Consider the following 21690-nt stretch of genomic DNA (forward strand, 5'->3'; position numbering starts at 1 on the left):
AGATCCACTTCTTAACTCTGCGGCATTTTATTTATTTTTACAATACTTTGTAGTGTTTTATTTTAATTTGTACTGTTTATTTATTTGGATCAAGGCTGGTGTATCATTAACAAAACAGAGAGGAGCAGCAAAGTGCAATGTGAGAACCCGCAGACATGGCTAGAGAAAGGCAAGTAGGGTAGGGAGACCATTCAAGCCAGGAACAGTGACCCTATGTGATGACAGAGTCAGCTTTCAGGAAAACACATGGAAGTGGTAGTTTTAAGTGAAAGGCATTATTGACAATGACTTGTTTGATGGTATTATATATCCTCTAGGAAGCTTGAACCAAAACTATTCTCACTTGGTTGCTGGAACCAGTTTTTCTGTGTTTGCCTTTCTTGCTCTGCTTCATTCCAGCCTGTTTATCCAGAAATAAATGTTGGTTTCTGTGGACCTCATGCTATTTGTTTCAACAGATCTCTGAAATTCATTGAACACATTTTCAATATGCTAAATAATAATATTTTAACAAAATCTAGTTCTGTAGCTGTGAAGGTGTGGGTTTTGTTTAAACTAGAAATGTGATATTTATCTTCCTCCTACTGATATCTATTAGAAAATTCTGTTTCAGGTTATTGGAAGCAAGACTGGTATATGTGACTGATCCCAGTACTGTCTAGGCAAAAGATGCATGAAAATTCACAGGGCTGGGTGAGAAAAGGCATTCATCCACACATCCACCCTGCTTATCAGTTCACAGGTTGTAGCAGTCAAATTTTGAAATGAATGTGCAGAACAGTCAAGTTATCTCACTACCTGAAAATCCTTATTTTATACTTAAATGTAATGATTCATTTTCTGTTTGTGCAGATCCTAGAAGAAAGTATCATGTAAGGCTGCTGGCCTATAACAATGTGGAAGAAGGTTATCAAGCAGACCAAACAGTCAGCACTCCAGGATGTGTCTGTAAGTGTTGTAGATGCATGAAGTATTTATTAAGGTCTGACCTGTTTCAGGATCCTAGCAGCTTTTGATTTTAACCTATAAGTAATCGATTCAATGTAAAATAGAGAGACAGAAAGATCCTGTCTATGATAAATACTATCCTAGTCAGAAACATTCTCCTGTTTCTACAAGCTTCAGCTGAGAAAACAAGATGAGCTACCAGATGCATTTTCCTTCCCTATTGCGTTGTCTGTGTCATCTAACCAGTGATATATCATATATCTTATCAGTTCAGTAGCTTGAACAGATTCCTGGGTCTGAATAACAGGTAATAATATTGAGTAGGAGCAGATTTGAATCTAAACCTGTGGGTTCCGTCCTGTCTCTTAACATTACCAGTATCTGTATATGGTTCATTAAATAATTTATGCTTCTTTTTCCTTTTAAAAAGCTGTCCGTGATCGCATGGTGCCACCACCGCCACCCCCTCACCATCTCTATGCTAAAGCTAACACTTCATCTTCTATCTACCTTCACTGGGGAAAACCTGCCTTTACATCTGCACAGGTCATTAATTACACAATCCGCTGCAACCCAGTAGGACTGCAGAATGCATCTCTGGTTCTGTACCTTCAAACGTAAGTGCAGTGCTGTTGCATCTTGAGTTCTCATTTCTGGATCCAGTTTCCAGTCTTTCTGCCTTCTTTTAATTTCCTTTAAGGAGGATACAAGTTGTTACAAAGGATTGTGTGATTTTCCAGTGGCTGTGAGTTCTGTTTCTTTGGTTATATAAGGTGTGACTGTAGAACACCTTAGTTTTCTGATGGACCTGTCATCCATCACAGGACAAGCTCTTGAATTTTTAACAGCTTTATTTAGCTAAGTTGAATTTTTTGTTAAGCTTTTCTTCAAGCAAAGTGATTATTTATTTTATGGGTAGCATCTCTGTTCAAAAATGGGCCCACTTGCAGTGTCTGATATTAAGACTGGAAATAAAAACTCTTGAGTTTTGACGGGCTGAGCATACCATGCTCCTAAATATGTGGCATCAGGAGAAAGCTGAGCAGGACTCACAGCTTGGTTTTCAGAGAAGCAGTGCATGTATCACAGAGCAGTAGGACACAGAAGGGATTCTGCCTGAGCTCAGTGTTCAACTCTGTGCCCAGGTAGTATGGGAGTAGAAGACTTTGGTCCACAGTGACTGCTTGCAGTGGTGGCCGTGGTGCTGTTGAGAGAATATATGTGTAGCTTCCTCAACACTTCAGTTTGCTCAAGCCTTTTAAAGAACACAGTATGTTGTGTTAAGAGATAGCTTCCATTCTAATGCGGATGGTTTTCTGTTCAAAGAATACATTCTCTGCTGTTAACTCCTGAGTTAACAAGTAGATATGGTATATTCACCATGTAAAATTCTTGCTATATAACATGGAGCATAGCATCAATTACTGCTGTTGTGATAGGATGAGAATACTTTAAGTACTGGTGACTGACCTTGCGCCCCTGAAAATGAAAATACTGAATCAGATTTAATAAAGTGAGGTCTATTCTGTAATATCATCTTGAAATTCAATCTCACTATAGGTATATTATCACGCTGAATTAACCCTAGTATGTGTGAAACAATTGTATTTCCCAGAATCAAAATAAAGCAGACTGTCTGCAGTACATTGTGATCAAATAGTAAGTTGCAATATTATAATTAATGCAATAAATATTAAAATCAATATGTATGACTACAATATGAGTAGGGAAGATTCATGTTCCATAGAGATCTCCTAAACATGAGGGTGATAGAGGCCATAAATGTAAAGGGGAATTGCATGCATTAGCTTATGATTGTACTGTAATCTGAGACGTAGAACCAAGAACAGACAATAGAACCAAGAATATGTGTCTTTTCAACTGTGGCTGTAGTTTGTGTTACTCCAGTTTAAAGCAGTGTTGTGTGAACAAAATGGAAAGAGCTGGATTTAGGATACCTGCTGGTAAGTCTGGGCCATGATGTTCTTGGCCTGACTTGTGAATCAGTGAATCCAAACAACCTGTATAAAACTTAAAACAATCAATGGCAAACATAATGTCTTCTAGAGAGCTCCAGGGTTGGTACAGTTATCTTTTCAGCTGGAGCTGACAGTGGGAATCTACTCAAAGTGGCTAAGAGATATCATTTGAGATCTGGATCTTCAAGTCATTTCATGCTGCTGTATTTCTTTTATTTTATCTGTACAGGTCAGAGACTCACATGTTAGTTCAAGGTCTTGAACCAAAAACCATGTATGAATTTGCAGTTCGGTTGCACGTGGACCAGCTCTCTAGTCCCTGGAGTCCAGTAGTCTATCATACTACCCTTCCAGAAGGTAAGGGCACTAAGAGAGGACGCAAGGTTCTGAAAAGTTCTGTACACCAAATGACCTAAAAAACTGCTCATTAATTTGAAGCTCTATGCAGGAGAGAGAGAGACTTGATTCTAATATACAGATAATGCTGTTCTCAGTGAGAGATAAAAGAATGCTCTCAGAAAAGTCAGTTTTTTCAAACTATGAAATTCTTTTTCAAAATCTGCCTTAAATCAGCAACCAGTTTTAAATAAAATGTGATATGTGTTCACCATTAGCAACCACTGGGATAACTTCAATAAAAAATTTAAAATATGTATTGAAGAGCTATGGTCCATTTATAGGTATTGTGAAAGCATATTTTAAAATCCATCAGTTTTAGGAGCTGTAAGACTATTACATGTGCACCATTGTTTCTAGTGCTCTGGCTGTTAGTTTTGCTTACCTTCCAGTTTGATGAGTGAAAATTGAAAACTTCAGCTGCACATTTTCAGTATATCTGAGTTTCACATTCTCAGCGTGTTTGGAATGTACCTGTTTGCAGGGGATTTTGTGCATTGTCAGTTAATGTTTCTTTTTGGAGTAAAGCAAAAAAATGTGGAACTTGTTTTAAAAAAATCTAAGCTGTTGGCCAGGTCAGAGTTAACAGGAAAGTTTCTGTTGAGGAGCAGTAAATATGTGTTTGTTTCTGTGTTATCTGGGATACAGCAGTAGCCATTGGGTCTGCACAGCAGTTTAACTGCATATAAATTAAGTTAGCCTAATAGTACTGTGTTACTGTTCTCACAGCACCATCTGGCCCTCCAGTAGGAGTGAAGGTGACTTTGATAGAAGATGATACAGCTTTGGTTTCCTGGAAGCCACCCGATGGTCCTGAAACAGTTGTTACACGATACACTATCCTATATGCATCCAGGAAGTCTTGGATTGCTGGGGAATGGCAAGTGTTGCACAGAGAAGGTAAATTAAAGTCATAAGTGTATGACCTGGACTGACAGTGATGCTACTCATAGAATGCTTCTTAAATTTCAAACCCCATGGACTACAGTTAGAATAGAAATGTTCAGATAAAAGTTATAATTAGTTTAGAATTATTCCAAGAGTTGTGATGAAAACATGCTAAGAACCAGTTAATATCTCAGAAGGTGAGGGGAGTGGAGTTGTCTGTGTTGCTTTGGAGCTTAGTGTGTGCATGTCTCATAAATCATCACGGTTCTTTGATAAGTGATCATGATGGTTCTACTTTGTGAAAGTACTCTTTCAAATCTGAAGTCTCTAAGATGCCTTGCTTTTCAGAACTACATTTTTAAATGTGGCTGTGTGGGTTTATATGTTTCTTCTGATCACTGCCAATCCAGTAAATTGAGTTTGCTTAATGAACTTTACCCTACTCCTAGTAAATAGCTGTGCAAATTGAATTTAACTCTCTGGCTCTCTTGAAATGCTGAAATCCAGCTAGCTGATTTATCAGTATTTCAGGTATGGTGACAGTAATATGAACTGTAGTCATATGTTTGTGATCACATATAGATTTATATTTTATAGGTACTTTCCAGAGTAATACTTTGATTTGAAGAGCTCCATCAAGAACAGGTTTCTACTGTGGCCAGGAAAAAAGGCATTTGCTCTTAGATTGGTATTCAAAATTGGCAGAAGCAGTTAAAAATAGATAATGTTTGAATAATGTATTAAACCAAGGAAGGGAGCTCTGTGTTATGGAGTAGTGTTATATGTTGAGTAGTGTAAGAAAGCGGGTTGCCTAGGAATAGCTGTATTTTGTTGTTCTGTTGTTTCATGGCTGAAAGCTTACTTGTCATCAGAGAGTGATGCTTTAAATTTTCTGTATAAGAGAATATACAAAACTTAATGACTTTTGAAGTGGAATCATGAAGGACAATTATTTTTTCCATCATTGAGACTGGACTGTTTTAATTGAAAACTGGTGGTTGTCCCATGTGTTGCTTCTGAAAAGAGGACGGAGAACCAACAGCCATTTTGAAAAGTTGCAGTCCCACTTTGTCTTTGCTGGAGCAGAATAGTGTTTTTCAGGTTGACCTACAATAGAAGTTGTGTGAAATTGCTATGAAAAACAGCAGTGAAATGACTATTAACCCTGAGAAAAAAATCATGAGATAGTTTTTGAAATATTCACAAACTGTAACTGTAAGAGGAAGATTGAACGTGTGGGTTTTATGTTACTAAAAGTTACAAAGAAAGGGTGATAGTTACAAAGAAAGGGTGATATAAAGCTGTTGTATTTTACCGTAGATACTTTAAATGAGGGGGATATCAATATCAAACAACATTTGCATGTGTTCCTGTACTGAACATGCTGGAGGGAGTGAACAAATGGAGAGCTACAAATCTCAGTGCATTACTGTGTTCGTCAGTGTTCATTGCTAGTTTTGTAGATGGATAGATACGTTTGGATCTGAGGCATGGCGTGGAATTCAGGCATCTTGATGTGTTAGGACAGTCTGTAGTATTCTTAGTTCAAGTACAGATGAGAGCTGCGAAAGACGATGATTATGCAAAGAGGAAACTGGGCAAATACTTCTTTGACAGTCCTTCCATAGGTAATTTCAGTTAGAAGCAGGGTGTGGCTCTTTTAGATGCACTTGTTTTATCAAGATCAGTTAATCCTATACAATAAACAGCATTGTTTTGTCTTGACACTGAACTTCTGGGGAAAATTGTGAAATGTGAACCCCATTCATTTCCCATACCTTAAAAGACACCCAAAACAAAGCAACCAATAAAACCAGAGCAGAAAGAAAAAGAAACCCACACACCAATGCTATCACCTACAAAAGTCCTAGCATAGGCTCCAGTTTATGCCCAAAAAATCCACCATCTTAATAAAACAACAAAACAAAACCATCACCAACAAAAACCCTCCAGTTTGATCGAGCTTGTATTAGAGATGGCAGAATTAAGATACAGCTGCAGTTTGTTGCTGATCTGTGATGTGATGTGAGTCTTCCAGCCACTTCCCCTCTCTTGCTTAGTTCTTTTCAAGTGGATCAGAAGTTACAGCCTTTACACACTTACTGTGCAGTAAATCAGTACAAAGTGCTTACTTGCTTTAGCAATGCAGCAGATTTGAAAGGAGATGGTGGGAAAGAGCCTCTAATATTGAAACATGACCTTTCACCCTTGCTGGTGCTAGATATTACAGCTCCTTTGGTTACAGATACCACACGTTTTACTTCAAATGCTTTCAGCTAGTGGGTGCTAGTTTAAGTAGCTTTTGAAGTAGATTCTCCTTTGCCAGATGTATAGTCTTTTCTGTTAACAAAACAACCTCATATTTCATATGCTCCTGTGATACTATAAATTCTGACTTCTGGAGCTGATTTGAAAGGTTGAAATTTAGATTTAAGTCCGAGAAAGTGAATGGAATATATGAAGGAGAACAGGGATAGATTTGGTCTTGCAACTGCCGCTGTTTAGGGAAGGAAAAACAATACATTTCTATGGTAGGAAGGAACATGGGCATTTTAGAAAGCAATTCTAATTTTAAGCAGCAGTCTGCAGTCCCTGGACAGCCAAAACTGTCACTGACTTTGATAGGAGTTTTGTGTGTCTTATGACAATGCGAGTGAATCCTCTTTACATTCTTAATCTATTTCTTCTGCCTGTAGTGATTTTAGAAAATGAATCCTCAAGACGTGAGAAAGACATTTTCTGCAATATTTTAGTAGCACAGCTTAGATGCATAGTAATCAAGGAAGCTTACACGTGTCTAAATAGGGTTTAATTTCATTTTAAAAGCATGGTGTAATGTACTTTTCCAAGTCTCTCCTGTTCATTTTACCAAACAGACCTGAAATTTGTTAAAGTGAACATGAATTATGTTGATATGATGACTTTTATTGATATTCACAGTACAGTGCCATTCCATCTAGGAGATCTAGGAGGCATATAAATTAGTACATGAGGGATATCTACTCTTCTGCTTTCTGTGGCTGATATTCTGGCTAACAACTGGGGCATCTCCTTAGAGGTACAATCATGAAAAAAATCTCAATTTGTTCCTATTGTTTAACTGGAACTGTTTATTAATATTTTCACAGGAGCAATGACTATGGCTTTGCTGGAAAATCTTGTAGCAGGAAATGTCTACTTGGTTAAAATAGCAGCCTCCAATGAAGTGGGAGAAGGACCCTTCTCAAATGTGGTGGAACTTGCTGTCCTGCCAAAGGAGACATCAGAGTCTAATCAGAGGCCTAAACGCTTGGATTCAGAAGATTCCACAGGTCAGTAGCAATGTTCTGGTTAATTCCATCACAAGTACCAGGAAAAAAGATCCCTGTTCATTTTCACTTGCAACTACTTTGTGAATAAACCACTCTGCTTTTTGTGAAGTGGTCCTAACAGTGTAGCATTTTCTTTCTAAATGAAACTGGTTTGGAATTTCTGTCTCAGTGCAACTCAGAACTGGTGTAATTCCATAGAAGTTGGACGTTTGCTTCTCAAATGGGCATATGTAGCTATTTTGGATTTTACTAACTTTGCTGAGGCATTTCCTCTAAGTCCTTTGTTTGGCTTGGGATGCCAATAGCACTGAGTCAGTTAGAACCAGACAGCCCAGCAGAGATTAGATCGCGTCTCAAATAAATCTGTTGAAATTTGCTGGCTCTTAGAATTCCAGCAAATCAACCAGTCAGTGATATACTAGCATATGGTTTCACCAAAGAATTCAGCCCCACCTGCAGCTCTTTAAGGAACAATATGTGCTACCTTGAGGAAATCACGGCAAGTTCTGTGGTTTCTCCATATAACAATAGAAGAATAATTGACCTTGTCTGTAACAGAATGGGATTTGTCACAGTGACTTCTCAGAGATTTTAAATATGTTTGTGAGACCAGAGCTAGAAATTATTCAGGTATATGAAACTTCTAAACTTTCCTCGCCGTTACACACTGAATTGTGATTCACACAGGGATTTTTCTTGCTCAGGTTTTCTCCCTTTCTGAAATTCAGTTATATTTCAGGCCTGAATAACTACAGTCATGCACTCAGGTTTAGGGTAATAGACATATGATGTCAAAGTGTAAAACCTTTCTAGGTGACAGTGGCTGGAATTTTCCAAGCCTTTTCTGTTTGTGATCCAGTAGGAAGGGGTTGGAGCCAGGCTTCTTTGCACTGTGCTGTAGATCACTGCAGAGACTGTAGTGTGGGGCTGTCTGTTCTTCCTCCCCCCATCATTGCTGCATACACTGCTTTATTTGGGTAACAAGCTTCTTTTTCAGAAGTGTCAACATGTATGACAGAGAATGTCTGGAAATCTCATTTTTCTGTGTGATTGTGAATGTAATTCTGTTCATTCATTTCCTGACAGGGAGCAGGAGGTAACTCTTCCTACTTTCTGAGCCTTTTAATGTTCTTTTTTACTACAGCTTATTCTGACTATTACCATCTGGACCAAAAATCAATGACTGGCATTGTTGTTGGGGTTTGCATAGCCCTGACCTGCATCCTTATCTGCATCCTGATCTTAATTTATCGCAGTAAAGCCAGGTACGTTTTTGTTCTTGAAGTGTGAGCTCTTTTTCAACACCCTGTTTGTGTATGAGCACAAGTCACTTAAGACATGCATTCTTCTCCAACAGTGCTAAGTTCTTTGAAGAGCTTTGTCTTTTCACATCTTCCCAGCAAAAGTGGAAGCAAAGCCTCTCCTTATGTTGGCTCTTCTTACTCTGCTTGAGGCTCTTCTACAATGAAAAGATAGAAGAACCCACAGAGGGAGTCAGTAATGCTTTGAGAACTAAATACAAGGCATCTTTCCAAATCAAAGAGCCTTTTGAGTCAGATAAACATGATGTTTTACATCATCTGTTCCTCATGCTTAACCCTGCAGTCTGTCCAGATCTGGTTTGCAAGGCTTTAACCTGTTAGTGATGCTGAATGAGAATAATTTTGCCATGAAGCAGGCAGTTTCACTGCACTTACAGATCTGCACTTACAGATCTTACACTGCAAGCCACCATCTGTTTTCCTTGTTATTACCTGCTGTGAGAACTAACCTGGTCCTAGTGACTTTTCATAACTGTAGGATCAGAAAAAATATAAATTGCTAAAAATATGTATTTTAAAAACTGTCTGAAAGTATATTTTAGTAACAGGTTTTTAGCACACACTCAGGAGAAAATATGGTTTGAGAGCCAGTCTCTGGGTAGCATGGTAGAAGGGTCTTACAATCAATAGTGGTTACTTCACCCAAGTAATGTTAGTAATCATGAGAATTCCTTTCTGCTTGTAGCCTGTGCATGATTAACTGGAAGCAGATGTTTTTGTCACAAGCAATAACATTTAAATTTCATGAGAATTGGGAGTATCGCATAACAAAATGTAGATGCTAAGAATAGACCAATGTTGCTTGATTAATAATAGCCTTGAATTTTATCCTTGATTCTATGTATTTTCTTCCTATGGGTCAATTTTATTCCTCCTTAACATTGTGTAGGAAAACATCTGCTCCTAAACCTGTGCAGCAAAGCACTGACCGGCTGTCACATACCAGCATCTCGTTAGCCAGCGCTAATGAGGTGGAGAAGAGCATTGAAGGAATCGCAGAGAATGCAGAATCCTTATTGCCAATGATAGTGGGAAACAGCTTCGTTGATGCTAAGGTACTTGAGCTTTATTTTCTACCAGAACAGAAATCTTTCCTTGTAATTTATTGTTACAACATTTGAGTCTCTGTCAAAATTAAAATACATACACTACAAATCCACAGCAGCGTTCTTCTAACGGGACAGGCACAGATGTGGCTGGCAATCCAGGATCAAATTTTCAATACTCATTTTAAGGTTCAGCTAGAGATTTAAAATATTTGTCTTAAACTGTACTCTGTAGATTGCCAATTTTGGCTCTGGCACACCGTCAGAGGATAAAAGGTCCATCACCTTAGGGGTGGTGGGATGTCTTTGCTAGTCTGGAGCTTCTATTCTAAGACCAGGAGTTAGGTGAGTGTCCTTTTTGGCTTCTAGTTAAAGTCAGTGCCGATGTACAGCCTAGTCATGTGAGACACAAAGGAGGTATTAAGTATCTTTCTGTATTTTTACTGGTAGGGCAGTTACATTTGCCAAATTATAGATTAATCTAGATGGCAGGAAGTGTCAGTGGATGTGTAGAATCTCTTAGATTACTTTCACATACAGATGTACTGATTTAAGGCATATCCCATACATACTGCAAACTTGATTTGAGCTGTTCTTTGAAGAATTGGGCAAGAGCTGGAGAACAATGGAAATTGAGCTCAGTGCAGACAGAGAGACTCTGGAGAGTAGAATAGGAACAGTGACTGGAATTGTTTGCTCTATATTTGTGGTATCATACCTCTGAGTTCAGGCTGTGTCTGCCAGATTCAGTGGGACTTGTCTTCACTCGTCTCAGGCAGTAGATGAGTACTAGACCACAGAAAACTGAGCACTTAGAAAGACTTTGTTTGCCTTTATTTTCAATATCGAGCCAATAGGTAGGAATAGAGACATATGTTCAAATATCTTAGAAATTAATTCTGTTAAAGTAAACATCTATCTCTCTTTTCTTTGTAGGGGGGATCCGATCTTATCATTAACAGCTATGGGCCTGTCACAAAGGCCAGCTGCAAGAAGAGGTGGCTGTTCTTCCAGGATACTAAGAAGATGAAGACTGAGGAGGTAATTGCTCTAATGTGCAGAGATGCACCCTCTGTTTGCAAAGGAATTTAAGGAGTTTTCTCTGTGTTGAAAAGCATTACTAGTCTAATTTTTTATAGAATAGTTTTACTTCGGTTAAGGTTGATTCTGTTCTACCTTGTAGCAAAGTCATGTGGACTTTTCATTTTCTGTCCCAAGTTGTCAAATATTTTAACTCTTTATAGTCAACTGATGACTTTCTTGCCTGTTCTCTTTTGTGAGCAGACAGATTTCTGTATATTGTCTGTGCAAAGCATTTACAGTACTCCTGCAGAGACTTTGTATAAATGCAAATTAAGTATAAACATCTAAAAATCCCCTGCTATCCTGACAGCTAAAACCTTATGTTTGCTGAACCAGTGAGAAACCAGTGATTTATCCAAAGTACTGAAGAAATTTAGAGTCTGAGCTATGACTACCTTGATTCTAAAATTATTGCCCTGGATGGATGTGCTAATTGAATTAGAAAAATGTCAGTTCAAAACCGAAACGTTAAACCAAATCCTGAACATGATAGATGTTCCATAGATGGGAACTTGCACTATCTTATTTTTATAGAATACTAAATGGTATTGTGTTTTTGTATGTTTAAGGAATAATAAAGCTAGAGCAGCTGTACATTTCTGATGCTTCTGTGAGCAAAATACTTACTGTGACCCAAGAAGTAATGCTTAAGTAATATGCATGAAGGGTTGGGAAACAGCTTTACCAAGTATATTTTAAAATAAAACTATTGAGATCTTTCCAATAAAACCATCCTTGATAAGCCATGCTTAGCAAGAGGAGATTGTATCATTTAGTATGGAAGAGAAAAGAGTGAGCAAGGTTTGAAACTGATTCCTCTTCATCTCCTGTAGCAAAGCCTGGATTGTTGTTCCATTCAAGTGCTGTTGGAAGCACTCTGGTTGAATTGGAGCTAGAAATAGCAGTAAAAATTGAAATTATTTTGTAGCTTTTCAGAGGCTGAATAACCTTTTCCTCTCTGCTTTTTATACAGCCTCAGAGAAGATTTGTCCAGGCAGTGTGTCTTTATCAGCCAGGTACTACTGTGCTGATAAGTGAGGATGACTCCCCCAGCTCTCCTGGCCAGCAGTCTAACTTCCAGGTGCCGTTCAGTATTGCTGCTGATACAGAGCATTCAGCCAACAGCGAAGGAAGTCATGAGACTGGTGACTCTGGAAGATTTTCACATGAGTCTAATGATGAGATACACCTCTCCTCTGTGACAAGTGCCACTCCTTGTGCTACCAGTCCTTTTGTAAGCAGTGACTTGGGTAAGAACGTGATGAATTCTACCGTAAGTAACAGCAAAGAATCACCCCTGCTGTTTGCTGCTGACCAGCCTGCTACCTCACCTCTTCAGATACACTCTGCAGTGCAAAACTGACACCCTTAGGACCACATCAGACATTCTTGCAGTGTATGTCTGTTCGAAGGACAATGAACAGGGAGCCAAAGTTATATTGTGGAAAGCCTGACTAACTCAACAGGTGATCCCGTATTTCTGTTGAATGGGTTTTGTTTTTTTGTTTGTTTAACTCATTCATTTTGAATGTTCGATGGTCAACAAATGTGAAAGGACAGAGATTTCTGACTAGAGTTGAAATTATGTCACTGGAGCAAAGGGAAGTCTTTTGGCTCTTTTGCTGACTATCTACCTCAGTTTGCCGAGAGGTGAACTCTGAAAGACAACTGCTTTACCTCGTTTGTGTTCTATTTGGTCTCAGCTATGGAACTGATGATACTTCCTAGTAGTGTTTTATTTTAGGTTTCTTTTTTTTTTTCCCAGTTGCGTATAGAATGCGTGTGTTTGTGTGTGTGTATGCTCAGTAACCAGGGAGTTGTATAGGTAGATGAACAAGATTGTTTAGCTGAAGCTCTGCCTTTAAAAAGAAGGATATCTCAGAATAGAAAATGTAATGTTTTAATGTGGCTGATCTAAACAATGTTCAAAACTGCAGAAACTGGAGTTGGTGCTTCCGTTTGAACAGCCACATGAAATCTTTTGTACCTCTTGATTTCTCATAGCTCCAGGAAGCCTAGGACAGTGCCTTTCCCCAGAAACTTGTGCCAACGACAGTATGTGTACCCTTAGGGCTCCAGGGCACATTGAGTTCCCCATGGTGACAAATACTATCAATTTATTGACAATTAATGCTAAAAAGCATGGCAAAATGAAGAAGTATTCAGTATTTCCAAGCAGTTTGACTCTGCGTAAGAGACATGGAATAGATGATAATGCTGAGTACTCTGGTATTGCAGTACTTCTTAGCAACGGTGCCTTGCATTATATATAATGAAATTACTGATTTGCCTTATGCCTTTTTAGTATTTATAAAGTTGCTTTGGATTTTGGAAAGATGCCTTAAATGCTTCTTAGATGTTATAAGTAAACTGCATCATGAGCTTGTAGTTCATTTTTTACTCAGCTTTGAATGCTGATAAGCAGTGCTAGCATCATCGTATGTCTCAGAGCTGTTTTTGGGATGCAACCCTGATCCTTGCCTTTGCCCAGTATGCTGTTAGCCAGGAATTTTAGCTCAGGGAGTGACATAAGCCTATCTAAAACTCTACCATGAGAAATAAAAAGCCAGAGCTTTAGTTGAAGAGTCTGTTGAAGGACACAAGTAGTGCTACTGCCTTGAACCCATACAATTCCTGTTTGATACTACCTCTTTTAAAAGTTATTCTAGTGTGTTGTGATGTTTGTTTTTTTGTTTGTTTGTTTTTCCTGTACTCAGGGAACAGTTTGTTACTTTGAGCTGCCTCATGAAAATGTGGAGCAAACTGACAGGGTATTGTGTTTTATTTCTTAATGGGGGTGGGAGGAGGAGAGAGAGAGGGAGGAGGTTGGATTCATCCAATGTTATAAACTTGCCTATATAACTATCCAGTCCTCTTCTCTGCTTTCCTCATTTTAACTTTAAAAAAAAAAAAAAAAAAGTTTAAAATGTAATATTGTGAGAAAGCAACCATGGGAGCTCCTGGCTCTATTTAAGTCTGTGGAACTCCTCTGGCTTTAAGGTAGGCTGGGCTGACTTTGGTATTGTTCTGTGTGTATCAAAAGGCGGTCAGAAAGTCATCAAAGCCCTGCTGTTCTGTACTTTTTATTTTCACAAATCATCCTGTAGTTACTGTAGTTCTTAAGCTTGTAACTGTTTGCTAGTTCAGAATCAGAAAGTACCTGTTAACCTTTTCATAACCATGTTGACTTAAAGGCTTTTAAAATAATCTTGTACCAAAGAATCTTCCGCAGAAGAAAAGGAAGCTGCATATTTTCCTATAATAATTGAACTAGTTAAAAGCTATAGGTTTGAAGAGCTGAATACATTTTATTGTATAAGTAGTTACTAACAAAAAAAAAACCAACAGTAGGGCTTCCACTAGTTGTAATAGTTGATTGCAAAGATGAGTTGTATGTTTCTACAGTTTTAACTACCTTGTTGTTACAAGAGCCTTTAAAGAAAATTATAATAATACCAGCAGATATTTCCAAAGACTTCCAAGTGTAATTTTTTTCTTCAGCATGTAGTTGATCAACAGTACAGTATTAAAAAAATATATTTTCGAACAGATTTTTTCTACTTGCTGAAGAAAAAGAAAACCTTTTCACCAAAGATTTATTTTTTATCTCATCAGGCAGAATGTTTAGTGTAGAGCAGAGTACTGTTTCTAGTTAGGTAAAGTGTGAATTAACTGAAACTAGATTAAGAATGTGTAATTGTAGCATGAAGTTTCACACTTCATCTTTCAGAGTAGCCTCTTTTGTTAGTTTCATTCAGAAAGAGCTGATATGCAGATGGTAACTGTTTGCTTCTCCAAAGACTTGTTTGCTGTAAGTACTGATAATTTGTTGTAATTTTATCACCTTCATTACAGGCAGATACTTTAAATTCTAAATTTTTTCATCCAAAAACTCATTCTGTAGTTTAATCCATGGAGAATTTGAGAGCAATAGACTTCATATAAAATTTGTCGGTCCTATATAAAAGTCAGTAGCAAAGAGTTTAAAATATCTGATTTACTAGAGTGCAAAGCATCCAGAATTCTAATAAACATTTATTTGGTTTTTTTTTTTATTTTTTAATTAAGGTACTTTTTATCAGCAAATAAAGAAAACCAAAGATATTTAAGGTTACCTCAGCATATAGGCAAGCTTAGTTAGACATTAATTATTCTTTTACTTTATTTTTATGTTAACCAAATATAATAAATTTCTCCAGAACTCAGTCTACATTCACATACTTCCCTTCACTGTGTCACATTTATTAAGAATTTGCAAATTTACTACAGAACAAAAAAATAGTCTTCTCAAAATTCATGTTCTATCATTAATTACTGCATTGCAAGAGAATAGTTGTCTCAGTGTGAAGCAGAGAGAACTCTAGAACAATTGCATAGAAATTTATACTTCCTCTGCTGAAATGAGTGGCAGAATTCTTTGTGATTGTAACAGTGCAAAATCAGTCTCAGCATTTAAATGCTCCGTATCCTTGAAGCCAAAGTATGCAATTTTAGACATCAACTTGCTTAAAATTTTATACTCGTTACAGTCTAAGGAAATCTGTTTTTCACAGATTTATTAATTCCATTTACCTACAAAGAGCTGGCAGAACAAAGCAGACAAAACAAGTTACAGATTTTCCAGTAATTTTTCTTGCTTATGTCTGTAGAAACTGAGTTCTGGAAAAAAAACACTATCATTTTTTAATTTTGAATTATGTTCTGGGAGATGAACATAAATGTGGAATTTAGTGTTACACTGTGTGAATTAATTTTGTTGAAGTGTATCAAGAAGTAAAGAGCCATGGCTGGTGTAATGAGTGTATATGCAACCTTTGTACTTCACAAACATATGAAAAATGTTACGGTTGATGTGGCTTGAAAAGTGTCAAAAACATGCAGAGAAAATCTTGAGAGTGGTTTACCATGCTGTGTTTTCAAGTGAGGACAGCGATTGCCCTTCTATTGTTACAGCAGTGCCTGCTCTGCAGGACCTGGATTCAAACCTAAGTGCTCCAGCTGCCCACAGTCACACTTGTGTACTTTCTTCATGCTGTACAAAGAACTTTCAATCTAGGAAAACTGGGAATGTGTATGTTGTGCAGATTTTGGCCTGTAAGTCGGATTTTTTCTTAAAGCTCTGCTTTTGTAAGAGAAACTTGAAAAGTCTGCATATCATTTAAATAATTTCTTATATTGGCTGTGCATCTTCAGTGTAGTTGGATTTTAACAGAAAGGAGTCGTGAGAAATTTCTGTAATTTTCATTATATTTAATACTTCCTTCCCTCTTTAGTTTTATTCCCTTGCCGTAGAGTATGAGCTTATCCACATGAGAGTCCTCACCCTCTGTCTTCTTAAGTCAGTGGGAGAACTAAATTTGATTTCAGTTTGTATGACAAACAAAAACAGCTGCTTTTTTTTTTTTTAAAAAAAAGATCTTCATGGTACTATTATTAATATTTTTAAAGGAAGGAATTCTTACCAAAAATTGGCTTTTTTTTTTTAATAGGACAGCAAGATACCGTATACCAGTGGCCCACTGTAGCTCTCCATACATACAGTGTTAGCCTTTAGTGAAGAGTGAGTACTCTGAGTCAATTTAACTCTTACATTGCAAGCCAGGCCAACTTGAAAGACTTTGCATTTGCTGCAACCTGAGCGTGCACAAGAACAGTTACCACGGATCACTGAGTCTTAGTAACACGTTACTCTGAGCAGAAATCAAAGCTGTGAGACCAGAGCTCTCACTCATTTTGTTACTGAATGAAGTATAGGCAGGGAAAAGTCCATCTCCTAACGTGGGGAACGTTGCTTGGTTCTGTAGGGTATTCCATGTTTAGCACCAAACGAAAAGAGAGCTGTACAAGTGTAATTTTGGCTGTACTCTGGCAAACCAATTTACTGAGCGTTAGAACTGAAAGCTGAACTGCACCTAATAATTGTTAAGACTCAGTTCTGAGCTTGAACAATTGCTACACACTTCTTAGTTGCTGAAAATGCAGCCGTGCTAATATCAGATAATTTTTAAAGCAGAGGAATTTGTCTGCAGGAAACATTGATCACCTTTTGCTAAAAACAAGTTAAAACTATACTATTTTTGTAACTGTATCTTTTGGAACCTGTGTTTACAAAAAAATATTTTCCTTCAAAGAGAGTCCAAAATGAAATTGCTTGCTGTTAGTAGAAGCCCATCTGAAAGATACACAAATTCAATTTGGCTCAAATTCTGCTCACTTCTCCACACTGCAGAGTAGGGTTATTTCTTTGGGATTTCTCTAGTTTTACACCAAGGCTGGTCCTGAACTGTTCAAAAGGGGTATAAACACATGGCTAAAATTCTGCTGTGTTGGAACACTCCAAGCTGAGTTCCTGGAGATTTTTAGCTTTCCATGGTTACATATGCCTACATTGCATCTGTCTGGTTTGTTTTCAGTAAAGACTGACTGTATGTGAAAAACGTATACAAAATATTGCTTTTTGGTTGTTTGGCTTCTTTGTTGTTGTTGTGTTTTTGTGTTGTTGTTTTTTTTTTTTTTCACCCAAGTTATCATGAATTGCCAGTGTAGGAGCCAGGTATGTATCTCATATTGTGGTGTTCTGGATCCTTTCACTCTGCGTGCCATTTTCTTCCAAGGGCAGCAATAGCTAACTGGCTAATGGAGGATGGAGCTGAATTGTATTAATTTTATATTTGTCTCAGGGGATCAGCTCCATGAATTCCATTGCATGAGGGAAGCTAATGTTTGCCCTGATTTGAATGTAACTTTTTAATGTCTTTAAAAAATATATTTTGTTTAATAATGTGGATTTTTCTTTTTCTAGCATTCTAGTACATGTTACCTAGTGTGTTGTTTCTTTTTTCCTCTTCAGGGTTGTTTATATATATTACCCCAAGGTCATGCCAAAAATTAATAGAAGTTTAAATGCCAAATGTTTATGAAACTACTGTCTAAATACTGATTGATTGCACAGTTGAAATAAAAGTTTTCCTTAGTAAAATGGTACTTGAAAAATATTTTATTTTCCTCATCTTTGACTTGTGGCTGAAACCAGGAAAATATAATACAGTTCCTCATTTTAGGCTGAGGAGCTGCAGGGGTTTAAGAGTCGAAAAATGAGGTGGAAAGTAAACCGGACACTGCTTATCACCAGAACGTATAGAAGTTTCCCAAGTGTGTAATTATATTCCATTTATGTATCTGGAAGCATTTCCTACCTAAAAACTCAGTCTTGACTCCACTACTGTCAGAGAGCCGTGCACGGTCTTTGTTGTAGTTTACTTGCAGTGGAGGTGGAAGTTGTAATTCTAAGCACAGTTGTTCTCATAAAAGCTTGGAAAGCTGCTGACAAAGCCACACCACTGAGTTTTTCCTACCATTTCTGCACCTGCTGACTGATGAACCTGGTATTTCAATACATAACAAGACCACGAAAATGCAGTTGTGGTTGGTTGAAAGCCAAATTACTATTTTTACAAATGGCAATTCGCTAGACAAAAGTAAGTCGAGTTAAATGAGCAGGGAAATTAAGATCAAATGAGACTAAAAGGTTTCTGTTGCTGGCTGGTTGACTACTGTCACTTCAAAGCAACTTGTCCAGGTGGTTGGGTGAATTAGGTACAGAGTTGTAATTAGAGCAGTGGTACCCGTGCAGATCTGCTACTGGAAATGAAACCACAGTAATTACTACATTGTGCATGCGTCTCGTAGACAGAAGACATGCTGTGTGTGCTCCGTAGACACGAGACACATGCAGCCCTAGGACTGAAGGCAAGGCATGCTGCGTGCATTCCTAAGAGATGGCAGCTACAGAATGGAGGGCCTCAAAATCCTGTTCTTTTTAATGCTGTAGCTTTTCCATTATCTTGCAAATACTGTACCGCCCCACTGTCACTGCAAATGGGATTTGTATCAACCTGAGGATGTCAGCAGAGAATGCTGTGAGAGGCGGTGGCAGCGCCCAAGAAAACACATCGCCGGGAAACTGATGCCTCTTGGAAGTGTCAGCAAGCAGATGTTTACCACAGAGTGGCAAGTCAGCAGTGATGACTGTTTCCCAGTGGGACGGGTGCTAACAGCTGCCTGCATCCAGAAGCTGAGACTTTCCACTAGCAGCACCTCGTGCTGATGAGTTGGGCACCCTGGATTCTATAGTCTGTGATGTCTTTCTTTCTTCTTTTGAACTCTCAGATGAGAAAGAAAATCTGAAGAGCCTCATACTGCTTCTTTATGAATCACAGCTGTTCTTACCTGCAGAGTTTGCTGATGGAACAGTTACGCCTAGTTGGGTAGCTTATAGGACATTTATTCCTGGGAGTATTAGAGTAGCAGCTGTAGTGTCTATTTATAAAATAAACTCAAATTCAAAATTCATTATTCCTTATGTTTGAAGATAGGAACACTGACAAATTATTCTTCAGAGATAACTGAGAAAATTAGGCCCATGCTGAAAGGATAGCAAAGTAGTATGAGTATTTGTTGAAATGAATAGATGTTAATTACGAATGGAAATATATTATACTTAAAAATACAAGAAAAAAAATCTAACAATTTGAGAGCAATCAGTTCTGAACTGCCCAGTGGTGTGAAAGCTCAACCAATACAGTCCATCAGAGATGTCATTCTTTCTTTCAGTGAGAATGGGAACCACCTGCAGTTCCTTATTAAGTTACTGCTGGTAAGCACACTTTATAGCCCAGAATCTTCATTTTCATTAGCAGTAAATAAATAACAAAGGCCTATTTTTCGAGGAGTTTGCAAAAGAAAGCTTCAATGCAAAACGTTCTGTGATGCCACATCACCTGTGTGCTGTCTGCCACCAACCAAACATCTGAGCTCCAGGTAGGTGAACTCAATGGGACGCTTACACTGAATGGCCCTATTAACTGAAATTCCAACACTGCTATTTCTTTGTTTAGCTTTACAGAGATGTCAGTCTACTGTCCTTGCTTATCTGTTTTTTTGGATAAGAGAACCGATATTTTGGAATACGAAAGCTAGCTTTCTGTCATGCTTTGCAGGTTGCTCAGCCTTCACCAAGTGGGAAAGCAGAATAGGGGGGGAAAGGATGCTCCCTGCAGCTGTGACAATACATCAGGTATGTGTGAGACACCCCTTGCATTGCAACAGGTGAGCAACAGTTCTTTATGGATGAACTCCTCTCCCCATCCTATTCATTTCAACCAGCAGGCAAAAGTGACATCTCTTTCAAGAAGCACACTCTGTGGCTGTACTATGGGTGTATTTTTCCTTCATCTACAATTATCATCTCAGCACTGGTGCCAGACAGTACTGTATCCTCTGTCAGTAAGAGGGAAGCTGTAGGTGATAATGCTCTAGATGTCTGTGTTGCAGTTGGACTTAAACCAGCCTCTCTACACATGCCAATATGCTACAGCCCCAGTTAAACAGAGCACAGATTTGACCACAAAAGCTACCATACAAAAAAGCTTCTTATTTACACAGGAATGCACAACAGAGACATACAGAAAATGCCAAAACTAAGCATCTAGCAGTGCCTTACTAAAAGATAGGATTATTTCTAGCTGGCAGCAGAGGTCTGGGGGCACTCACCAAAGTTTGGGTGCCAATTGCTACCTCGCAGATTTCTGCCTTTGTCCTGGCAACAGGACATTTGCTCCTGGAAGAGCCTGAATCAAGCTGCCATAGAGTACGTCACTGAGATGTAGCATGGATCCCTATCTAGCCAACAAGAACAAGCTGAGATGGTTTTCTGGCAGTGCTGCAAGGTTGTCCAAGTCCCTCAATTTCCGTGGAGGGAGAACTTGAGCATCACTTAAAATTGATCCAAGCCCCAAGTAAGTGCAGGGTATGTTAGATAATATGATCATCTGCAATTCTGAAGGATAGAAGGGAAGTTTGGTGGATTCCTATTATTCTGTCTTGTATGAAATCGATGCCCAAAACACTGGATTCCCATTCAGCTGGAAATAAAGTTATAATAGAGTGGGAACTATGCAGAGGTCATGTTAATAGAAGAGTTTTGAATTTCCTTTTATCTGCATAGCAATATATTGGGAGAAAAGGATTTTCATGAATTAAGCAGCAAATTTCTGGCTGGGCTACAAGGCAGTAGCACCACATGAAAGCAGGAAAAGTGTTGCTCATGCTGTAGCTCACTTACAGCCATTAACAAATTGGATTTTGATGTGCTGGTCTAGGAAAATAACTCCTCTGGTTTGCTGAAAGCTATTACCAAGGGATGATGGCAGAGCTTAAGATATGCTGGCTCCTCACTTTTTGCAGTTTATAGTCATATTAGCTTAAAGTAATCCCACTGGACTGCTTCCTCACAGCCTTCCTACATTAGGTTACACAATTTAAGTTTCAAGTAAGATAGTTCACAGAACAGACTGTAAAATAAATATATAATTATTTTCTATTAGAGAATATATCATCAATTTTGGCAATCATCACTCTTTGAAATAGATTCTGAGTATTTACAAGTCAGTAACAGCTTGCTTAGTCCCTACCAGATAAAACACAAGACCTACAAAGTCAAGGCAGAAGGAATCACTTGACATCAACTTTCCAACTTCAAGGGGAAAGTCAACTCTAAGCTTGTGTTCAAAGTATCTCAAAATTATTTTTCAAAACAAAAAGCAAGACAACCTCTGGCTTGTAAGAGGAATGCATTCTGATACTGGCTTATACAAATCTTTACAGAAAGATGACCACGTTAGGGAGGAAAGCAGCTTTATTTATTTGTGGGGTGTTT

General features: G+C 38.1%; 2 protein-coding genes across 2 annotated transcripts in view; both read left to right on the plus strand.

Annotated features, from left to right (window-relative positions):
• The first annotated feature begins 706 nt into the window (after positions 1-706).
• On the plus strand, positions 707-13892 carry PRTG (protogenin). The gene is made up of 9 exons (XM_019619392.2): positions 707-948; positions 1379-1565; positions 3157-3284; positions 4053-4223; positions 7340-7522; positions 8667-8787; positions 9734-9899; positions 10827-10931; positions 11947-13892. The coding sequence occupies exons 1-9, from the start codon at positions 765-767 to the stop codon at positions 12334-12336; spliced, it is 1635 nt and encodes a 544-aa protein (XP_019474937.1). The 5' UTR covers positions 707-764; the 3' UTR covers positions 12337-13892.
• LOC109369550 (protogenin-like) overlaps positions 13031-21690 on the plus strand; it is a 38652-nt gene continuing 29992 nt past the window's right edge. Inside the window, exon 1 of the mRNA XM_031555209.1 lies at positions 13031-13202. Coding sequence (XP_031411069.1) covers positions 13031-13202 — 172 coding nt within the window. The remainder of the gene's footprint in view (positions 13203-21690) is intronic.

This window comes from Meleagris gallopavo, chromosome 12 (assembly GCF_000146605.3).
Source record: "Meleagris gallopavo isolate NT-WF06-2002-E0010 breed Aviagen turkey brand Nicholas breeding stock chromosome 12, Turkey_5.1, whole genome shotgun sequence".
In the NCBI taxonomy this organism is placed as follows: domain Eukaryota; kingdom Metazoa; phylum Chordata; class Aves; order Galliformes; family Phasianidae; genus Meleagris; species Meleagris gallopavo.